Here is a 10026-nt window from a genome sequence, read left to right on the forward strand (position 1 = left end):
TAGTCGGAGCTTTAGTGGTGATTGATGTGATCGGAGCAAAAGGGTCTCTGGAACGCCAAGTTGAGAGTAAGTAATTTCGAGTGAGAGCGAGATGATCCCTTCTGAGAATGAGGCCTCCTCTATTTATAGGACTTAGAGAAGGATAACCGCCCATGGGCGCGGGTTAGTTAGATCCAGAATAGTGGGATCTCATTAGAGTGTCTTCGTAGCCGTTGATCTCTAGATGAGGCGACGTAGCCCTACGATGCCTGTTGTCTTAGTCTGCTTGTTATCGATAGAAGAGGTCTACTACTCCCTCAAAGTAGCGCAAGACTCGGTCTTCTACCATGACCTCAATGTATAGCGAAATGTTAGGGGTTGAGGTGACTTGTTCTTTAACTGCTAGCCACGTGGTGGCGTGACCCTACGAAGTCTGAGTGAGTTGACAAGTCAGACTAGGGTTGTCACGCTAGAAGAGTGCATGGGCTAGGGCGAGCATGCCGGATGACTGGGCCTACTAAGCGCGTTGGGCTTGCTAGTGAGGAACTCTCGACGGGCTTCCATGCCAGGCTCGTTGGGTTGCTAGAGGCGCACACTCCATGTTGCATGAAGGCGGGCGCATAAGGAAGGCCCAACACGAATTCCGCCTCCTTTGAGCCCAGATGCCGTTTTTGGCCAATACAGTTTGTCCCCCACTCTCTGAGTTAGCATGTGGCTTGCTTAGAGAGTAGTGATTCGAGGTGGAAGAGGTCGGCTCGGGAGCTCGCCTTGTCGCCTTGGGCAGTATGTCGAGATTGAAATTCGAATCACCACGAGAGACGCTTTATTTCCATGCCTTGTACGTACGTCGCAGGGACGTCTGATCGGTGTTCTACCCCGTTGAGCGAGAGTTGCCCTCGAATCAGAGAGAAGCGACAGACGTTAGGGTACCGAGGCGCGCTCGTGGTTTGCCGCGAAAGGGAGATGCTCCCGTCGACCGAGGATGTATGCGCAGGGCGCAGCGCCCTCCCCTGCACAGGCAGGGCAGAACGGTCTGGCCTGCCAAGGTAGCGGTAGGGCAGGAACGGTCTGCCCTGCCAAGGTAGCGGCAGGGCAGGGACGGTCTGCCCTGCCAAGGACGCGACAGGGCAGAGACGGTCTGCCCTGCCTGGGGCGCGGCAGGGCAGAGACGTCCTGCCCTGCCTTGGGCGCGGCAGGGCAGGGGCGTCCTGCCCTGCCTTGGCGCGGCAGGGCAGGGGAGTCCTGCCCTGCCTTGGCGCGGCAGGGCAGGGACGTCCTGCCCTGCCTTGGCCCGGCAGGGCAGGAACGCTCTGCCCAGCTCTGCCCAGCCTTGCCGCAGCAGGGTAGGGGCGTTCTGCCCTGCCCAGACCTGCTGGGCGCCCGTTTTTTTTTTTTTTTTTAATATATATATATATACGTACGGATACGTTTTTGTGCAAAAAATACGTGTATATAGTAATTTCCGAGGTTACCTTGGCGAGAGATCGACTCTTAGTTTCTTCTCCCGGATTGTTTGGACGAACGAACTCAAGTAGTGTTGCGAATTAAGTCCGCCTTGATTTCCACTACAACAGTCAATAGTAAACCGTTTTGTAAGGATGGGGACGCGCCACGTGGCGATGTGATGGGTCGGACGATGTGGTCCGTTCTTTCAGCTTTACTACCCCTATATAAGGGGGTAAGGGGTCTTGGACCCTCATAACTTGGGAGTGGATTTTGGAGCAAACATTGGAGGGAAGAGTTGGAGAGAGAAAATCTTGAGCTTTCTAAAGGTAAGTCTCGAATTCTCTCATCTGTTTTTCGCGTTCTTCGTTCGTTCTTCGTAGTTTTCTTAAATTTCAATCTTTCATTGCAAGAATCGAAGTGAATTTATATGTTTCTGTGTTTTGATCTTGTTGTAGTAGTAGGGTTCCACCAAATTATGTTTGCCTTACTCGCCATGTTAGCGTAGTGGACTTTATAATTGCCTCGCAGGATTTCTAGTATGCCTGTCTTGCCATGTTAGCGTAGTGAACTTTTACACTTGCTTCGTAGAAATTCTAGTATGCCTTAGTCGTGGCTAACCTTAGCACTTGGATCGTAGAAATTCTAGCATGCCCTAATTGTAACTAACCTTAGCATTTGCATCGTAGAAATTCTAGCATGCTTCAGTTGTAGCTAACCTTAGCGTTTGCATCGTAGAACTTCTAGCATGCTTCGGTTGTAGCTAACCTTAGAGGTTTGCATCGTAGAAATTCTAGCATGCCTTAGTCGCGGCTAACTCTAGCATTCGCATCGTAGAAATTCTCGCATGCCTTAGTCGTAGTGAACTTTAGCATTTGTATCGTGTAACTTCTAGCATGCCTTAGTTGTAGTGAACCTTGGCATTTGCATCGTAGAAATTCTGGCATGCCTTAGTTGTAGTGAACCTTGGCATTTGCATCGTAGAAATCCTAGCATGCCTTAGTCGTATTGAACCTTGGCATTTGCATCGTAGAAATTCTAGCAATGCCTTAGTGGGCCGATAACCTCGTGTGGTTGCGCTTGATGTGCAAGCCTAGAGTGGCCGAGCATGGTAGGATTTGGCGTCGTACCAGACTAAGGTTGTTCGTGTACGGCGGGCTAGGTTCAGGTCCCTTCTAACCCAGAAATGTCAATTGTAGGATGAGTGACCAGATGTACCCGGTGGCCTTTGTTGACAGCGTCCCTTCGGAGCGAAGCGACGGTAGTTCGAGTGTTCCCGGAGCGCGGCCAGAGTTACCTAAAAACCCTTCATCCACTTTAAGCGATCATTATTTGAATGGAGTGTTTAGGGAGAAGTATGACATACCAGATGATGTAGAGCTTCGAGCGCCTGGTCCGTTAGAGTTCGTAGACGACGACGTGCCGGGTTGGGTGGCTTTTTACGAGCATCACTTTGAGAGCGGCCTAGAGCTTCCTATTCCGTTCACAGTCTACGATGTCCTTAAGGAGTTTGGCATAGTACCGTCGCAACTGACCCCCAATGCTTGGAGACTTCTACTTTGTGTCCAAAGGTTGGGGGACGATGGCCGAGTTAACCGAGTATTTCACTGCAATGACGTAGCTGCTCACTACTCTCTGAAGTTAGACAAGGGGCGCTACCAATACCGCCTTCGTAGGGATAAGACAGCTGTGGTTTTGGGTCTTCCCGTCTCCGAGAAGAAGTGGCAGCGTCGTTATTTCTTTGCTAGGGGCCCTAGTTTGTTTGGCCATCGCGATATCTCGTGGTTGCCTTCGGGTTGGAGGAACACTAGTAAGTTGCCTTTCGGCTTGGTCTCGTCGCAGTTGTACAGTTTTGTTGTTGTATGTTTATTACCCCCCTTTGTTTGTTTCTGCAGACTGTGCTCGCGGTAACCGTCGCAACCTTTCTGAGCGCCAAGCCAGTTTTCCTCTTGCTAGTTGTTTGTTGATTCCCAAAGAGGAGAGGACTTGGGAGAGTTTTCTTATCCCTAGCAAACCTATTGGTAAGCCTTTTGACATTTTCCCCTTATGCGTCGGGTTGGTCTGACAGTTCCTACTGTGCTTTGTTGATCGGAAGTGTGTGCATTGCAGAACCTACGATGTCGGCGAAGAGGCAGAAGAGGGCTTTAGTCATACATCCACTCCCTCCGCGCGGAGCGGGGTCAGTACAGGGGGTTGGATCTTCTTCACGTCGAAGTTCGCCTGCTGCTACCGTTCTTCCTGACGCTCTTGTTACTCCTACTGTGTCGGTGCCTGGGTCTACGGCGCCTTCGACGGGTAGCACAAATGTTGTGCACTTCGAGATGCCTTCGTCGTCGTCAATATTCAGGGATGACTCATATGTGCCCCAAGTGCTTTCTCGCACAGCAGGGAGCGGGGACGACACTCGTGTTTTCGAGATGGGAGCCGTCCGGGCCTTGGATTGGATCGAGGCTCGCGCATACCAGGTTGGCGTTTGTACTTCCGTTTTACCTGGCACGATGCAATTTTTCTTTATACTGATGAATTATTCGAATAACAGGCGGCTGCATGTGCCAATCTCACCAAGGGCTTGATAACCGAGAAAGATAGGCAACTTGCGGAGTTGGGGGAGAAACACGCAGCTCTGCAGTCTTCCTACGATGCAATGGCCGTGAAGATGGCGGAGTTGGATTTGGAACATGGCAAATGTCCTGCTGAGGCCGAATCATACGCGAAGCGATCGGCGATGTTAGCACGGGGCCAGGTTATCAACGAGGTAGCTCAAGGGATGCACCATACTTGGGATCTGGCTGGAGAGCTTGCTCGTTGGGAGGAGTTTAAGAGGGAGGAGGGAATAAGCGATGAAGAGGGACCTGGCGATGCCGCTTGAGTCTGCACAGGTTTGCTAAAGGAGTGAGTTGCCTAAATTTGTTCGCCTGTCAGGCTTGGCGGGAACTCTCTTTGCCTTTGGTTCCTTAGTACTTGTATTAATTCCGGTTTATGAGACATGTGTGCTTTAGTTGCCCGTGGGGCGTGTTAGACTTGCTGCGGAGTGAATCCCGTAGCACTTGAACTACTTTGGTTTTGTTGAAACTGACAACTTAATGATTGCTCTTTATTTGCTAATTTGGTATTTGTTAGTTCTTTTGAGAACTTAGTACATAACATGCTCATATAAAATGTAACAAGTGCTTGGTAGATTAAACTGAGGAAAGGCGTGCCAGGGTAGCCCAGGGGTGCCAAAATTACAATATCATGTCTAGTGCCCCATTGTTTTTAGGGGTAAAGAGTGGTATGTCAGAATAACCCGAGTCGCTGGGACTGTCCTTGGTCTTCTTTGTAGCTTATCTTGTGCCTCGTTGAGTGGAGGGTGAGTAAAATGAGATTGCGCCGTCTGTTCGTCTTGGCTTGGGCAGAAGTGTGCCCCGTCTGTTCGTCTTGCTTGGGCAGAAGTGTGCCAGTTAGGAGGGAGGAAGCGTTGTCAAGGCGGAGGTATCTCGTCGCCAGCTTGAGCTGTCTCTGCAGAGGCGTCGTCTGGGCAGAGGTGTCGATTTGCCAATGCTAGTTGTCCTTTGTCCCCCTAGCCTAAGTGCGGAGTTAGTTCACTCTGGACTTAGGTTGTTGTTTTGGTCGGCGTCGTAGGATGTGGGAAACGTGTCTTTTTCCAGCTTGTCCAAGTCCGCCCTTAGGTGGTTGATCCTGCACACTGAGATGTAGGTGGTCGATGGCATCGCCATCGACCTTCCGATGCCCGAGTTTAGTGAGAGTTCAGAGATAACAATGAAGAACAGACGAAGGAGGTAATGGTACGTTACTCTCCCTTATTTAAAGAGTCGAACTAGGACTTATCTGCAATTAGATAGCTGGTCCTGCACGCCTGTGTCTGGCATTAGATAGCTGGTCCTGCACGCCCAAAAGATAGGTGGTCGATGGCATAGCCATCGACTCTCCGACGCCCAAGTCAGTAAGTTTTTTAGACAACAAAGAAGATTCATGAAAGAGGTGAGATCATGTGTTACTCCTTTTCAGACTAAGTGCTGAGGTAGGCTTGTCCCAGCCTTAGATCGTTATCTTGGTTGACGTCGTAGGACAGAAGATGGTGTCTTGTTCCCAGCTTGTCCGAGTCTACTGTCTGATAGCCAGCCTGTTTGCAAAAAAGGAGAGATGGTCGATGGCTTGGCCATCGACCCTCCGACGCCCAAGTTAGTAATGATCAAGGGAGAAAAATTTAAATGGATAAAGGAGTTAAGAGTTCATGATACTTCCTGTTCCCCTTCGAGGGGTCAGATTTTGGCAAGTTGTGTGCTGCCAAGTGGCTCGGATGGCAGACTTTAGTATACTGAGGTTGTTTCTGCCCTTCTTTTCATTGGTTTGGGGCGTGTCCCATTTTATTTGCTAAGTGGCCTGTCAGAGAATGAGTAAGAGGGCCAGTCGGTGGTCTAGCCACCGACTCTTCGATGCCTAAGTCAGTATAAGCGTCAGTGAGAAGAATAAGTAAAGTAAGAAGTAGGGTCTAGAAATGGTACAACTTTAGATGAGTGGCATTCCAACTGTTGTTAATGTTGAGCCCATCTTTTGCTTGAAGTTTGTATGCTCCCTGACCTACCACCTTGGTGATTAGGTAGGGACCTTCCCAGTTGGGTGCCAGCTTGCCTGCCCCAGCTTCTCTGGTGTTCTGAAAAACCTTGCGGAGCACCCAGTCACCTACTTTGAAGGCTCGAGCCCTGATGTTCCTGTTGTAGTGACGGGCTACCTTTTGTTGGTATGCCGCGTTTCTGATTACCGCCATGTCTCGGAGTTCGTCAACAGTATCGAGATTATGGTTGAGTTGCTCCCAGTTTGACTCTTCGGTTGTCCATTGGCAGCGTACCGATGGTATCCCAGCTTCTGCCGGTAAGACCGCTTCAGAACCGTAGGCTAGGGAGAAAGGAGTCTCACCAGTTGGCGTTCTAGCAGTAGTGCGATACGACCAGAGAACTTCTGGCAGCTCGTCTGCCGAAGCCCCTTTAGCCTTTTTGAGCCTTTTCTTCATGATTTTTATGATGGTTTTATTGGAAGATTCTGCTTGGCCGTTGGATTGGGGGTAGCGTGGGGTAGAAAAGCTAAGCTTGATCCCCCAATCCTTGCAGAAGTCTTGGAAATCGAAGCTAATGAACTCGGAACCGTTGTCGGTAACGATCTCCTTGGGTACTCCGAACCTGCAAATGACATTTTTCCAAATAAAATTTTTTACCTCGCGATCTCTGATTTGGTGGAATGCCTCAGCCTCGATCCACTTGGTGAAGTAATCTGTTACGGCTAGCATATAGACTCGCTGCCCTGGAGCAGTGGGCAACTTTCCTACGATGTCCATACCCCACTTCATGAACGGCCATGGTGAGAGTATGGAGTTGAGTTTCTCTGGAGGTAAATGAGAAGAGTTGGCGAACCTCTGGCAACTGTCGCAACTTCTGACATGACTTATGCAATCAGCTCGCATGGTAGGCCAGTAGTAGCCAGCTGTGAGGACTCGACTGACCAGACTACGACCCCCTGAGTGATTTCCACACTCCCCTTCATGAAGCTCAGCTAACACGTATTTGGCTTCTTCTGGAGTCACACATTTGAGATACGGTCCAGAGTAGGACCTTTTGAGTAACTGACCTTCCAACATAGTGAACCTGGCTCCCTTTGCCCTTAGTCTGCGAGCCTCATTCTTGTCTTCTGGTAGTTGGTCGGTTGTCAGGTAGCTTATTATGGGTGTCATCCAGTTATCGGTGGAGTCTAAAGTTGTTACTTCTAATGTGGAGTTCTTCCACGTGGCTGGCCATTGGAGGATGACAAGTGGAATTGTCTGTTCTGCCTTGGCCTGGATTGACGAGCCTAGGTTGGCCAAGGCGTCAGCGTGCCCGTTCTTTAGTCTGGGTACTTGCGTTATATCAGCTTCTTCGAAGTCAGCTAGCATTTCTTTTACCTTGGTCAAATAAGCGGTCATCCTGGCATCTCTGGCTTGGTATGCTCCTTGCGTCTGGTTGACTATCAGTTGGGAGTCTGACTTTAATTCTATTTTTCGGACGCCCATGTCTTTGGCAAGAGCTAGTCCAGCGATCAGGGATTCGTACTCTGCTTCGTTATTCGTAGCTTTGAATTCACATCTGATGGCACGCTGGATTTGGTCTCCCTCGGGGGATTGGAGGACTATGCCTAGTCCAACTCCATTCATGTTACTGGACCCGTCAACCGACAACGTCCATTTCAACATCTTCTGCTCTGCAAGGCACAACAACTCCTTCTCGGCTTGAATTAGAGTACCAGGCGTAAAATCGGCTATGAAGTCAGCCAACACTTGAGACTTAATTGCAGTACGAGGTTGGTAGGATATATCATGCTCACTAAGTTCGACTGCCCACTTGGTTAGTCTACCAGATAGTTCTGGTTTGTGAAGTACATTCTTTAATGGAAATGTGGTAACTACAACCATCGGGTGGCACTGGAAGTAAGGTCTTAGCTTCCTGGCAGCCACTACTAAGGCCAGGGCAAGCTTTTCTAGTTGGCTATAACGTGTCTCTGCATCGAGTAGAGACTTGCTAACATAATAGACGGGTAGTTGCTTACCTTGTTCTTCCCGTACTAGTACTGCACTTACTGCCGTTTCAGAGACTGCTAGATAAACATACAAGTTTTCGCCTTCTTGAGGCTTGGACAATAAGGGTGGAGAGGTTAGGTACTCTTTCAGCTGCTGGAGTGCCTCTTCACATGCTGGAGTCCACGCAAATTCTTTGGCCTTCCGCAGAGTAGAGAAGAAATGGTGGCACTTCTCAGAGGAGCGTGAGATGAAACGGCTAAGGGCTGCTACCCGACCAGCTAACTTCTGCACATCTTTGATGCATGTGGGAGAAGGGATGTTTATCACTGATTGGATCTGGTCTGGGTTGGCTTCCACTCCTCTGTGAGTCACCACGTAGCCCAAGAACTTCCCTGAAGAGACACCGAAGGAACACTTAGTAGGATTGAGTTTCATATTGTACCTTTCTAGCACGTCAAATGCTTGTTCGAGATGTTTTAGATGCTCGTCGGCCACCAGAGACTTGACCAGCATGTCGTCGATGTAGACTTCCATGGTGTCTCCCAGCATACCAGCGAACATTTTGTTTACCAATCTCTGGTAAGTTGCTCCAGCGTTCTTCAACCCGAACGGCATAACCTTGTAGCAGAAGATGCCTCTCTCTGTGACGAAGGCAGTCTTCTCCTGGTCTGCCGGGTGCATTAGTATCTGGTTGTATCCAGAGAATGCGTCCATAAAACTGAGTAGTTGGTGGCCTGCAGTGGCATCGACTAGCATGTCAATGTGGGGCAGCGGGAATGAATCCTTGGGGCAAGCCTTGTTCAGGTCGGTGAAGTCGATACAGACTCTCCATTTTCCGTTCTTCTTCTTCACCACGACAACGTTAGCTAACCAGTCGGGGTAGTTGACTTCTCGGATAGACCCTGCTTCTGGACTTCCTCATTTATCACTCTGTTGCGTTCTGGAGCAAACTTTCTACGCTTCTGTCTTACTGGAGGATGGCTAGGATCTACCTGTAATTTGTGTACCATTACCTCGGGGTCGATTCCTGTCATGTCAGCATGGGACCAGGCGAAGCAATCATGATAGGCAGTGAGGAATTCGACCAACTTGCTCCGCAACATAGGACTAAGCTTAGAGCCAATCTGCACTTTATGATCTGGGAAGTTTGGTGGATCTGTACTTCATCTAATTCTTCTATGCTTGGATGGTCTGAATCGGTGCTACCGAGCATTTCCTTCTGTAATTGCTATAAGGTTGACTTTGGCGCTTTCATCGCATTTTTGTAGCAATTTCTTGACGAGCTCTGCTCCCCTCTGACCTCTCGTACGCCCCATGGAGTTGGAAACCTGAGCACTTGATGGAAAGTAGATGGTACTGCCCTCATGCTATGAATCCATGGCCTACCAAGTATGATATTATAGGCAGAAGGGCAATCTAGCACAACGAACACAGTACTAAGGTTGACTCCTCCTGCGAAGACGGGAAGGGTGACTTCCCCTAATGTGTGCTTTTGCTCTCCACTGAACCCTACCAGGACAGTGGACCGTCGGCAGATGCAAGATTCGTCTAAACCCATACCTTGCAAAGCATTCAAGAAAAGAACGTTAGTAGACGAACCGTTATCGATTAAAATACGTTTAACTAAAACATTTGCGATATTAAGAGAGATGACAAGAGCGTCATGATGAGGGTTGACGAGCCCTGTTGCTTCATTGTCTACGAAGCTTATTGTCTGGTTGGTGTAAGCATGAGGAGTGGCTTCTGTAGAGTGGGCTAGAGGGTTTACTGCAATTCTAGCACTCCTCTTGGCGGCAGAGTGGCTGACTCCGCTCACTTCAGAACCTCCTGAGATTACTAGACATGTCTTCGTAGGAATCGGCTGCTCTGGTTCCTTGAGTTGGGTGTCTTGACGTGCCAATGTATTCTTCCCTTTGTCTGTCAACAAGTCGGTAAGGTGACCTCTTTTCAGCAACTCTGCAACTTCTAGTCTAAGGGCTATGCAATCTGCAGTGTTGTGGCCGTGATCTCCATGGAATTCGCACCACTTGGTAGTGTCTCTCTTCTCGCTAGGAGTCTTC

General features: G+C 49.4%; 1 protein-coding gene across 1 annotated transcript; it reads left to right on the forward strand.

Annotated features, from left to right (window-relative positions):
• The first annotated feature begins 1403 nt into the window (after positions 1-1403).
• On the forward strand, positions 1404-4527 carry LOC147555857 (uncharacterized). The gene is made up of 2 exons (XM_086663527.1): positions 1404-3887; positions 3962-4527. The coding sequence occupies exons 1-2, from the start codon at positions 3540-3542 to the stop codon at positions 4289-4291; spliced, it is 678 nt and encodes a 225-aa protein (XP_086519653.1). The 5' UTR covers positions 1404-3539; the 3' UTR covers positions 4292-4527.
• The last annotated feature ends 5499 nt before the right edge of the window (positions 4528-10026 follow it).

The sequence above is a fragment of the Eschscholzia californica genome, unplaced genomic scaffold (assembly GCF_041429995.1).
Source record: "Eschscholzia californica isolate CP2 unplaced genomic scaffold, dmEscCali1.0.p SCAF_2, whole genome shotgun sequence".
NCBI classification, from domain to species: Eukaryota; Viridiplantae; Streptophyta; class Magnoliopsida; order Ranunculales; family Papaveraceae; genus Eschscholzia; species Eschscholzia californica.

Excerpts from the sequence above, each read along its gene's own strand:
- LOC147555857 (XM_086663527.1), top strand. The coding sequence starts at position 3,540 with ATGTCGGCGAAGAGGCAGAAGAGGGCTTTAGTCATACATCCACTCCCT. Across the intron at positions 3,888-3,961 it reads TCGAGGCTCGCGCATACCAG|GCGGCTGCATGTGCCAATCT; the intron begins GTTGGCGTTTGT and ends TTCGAATAACAG.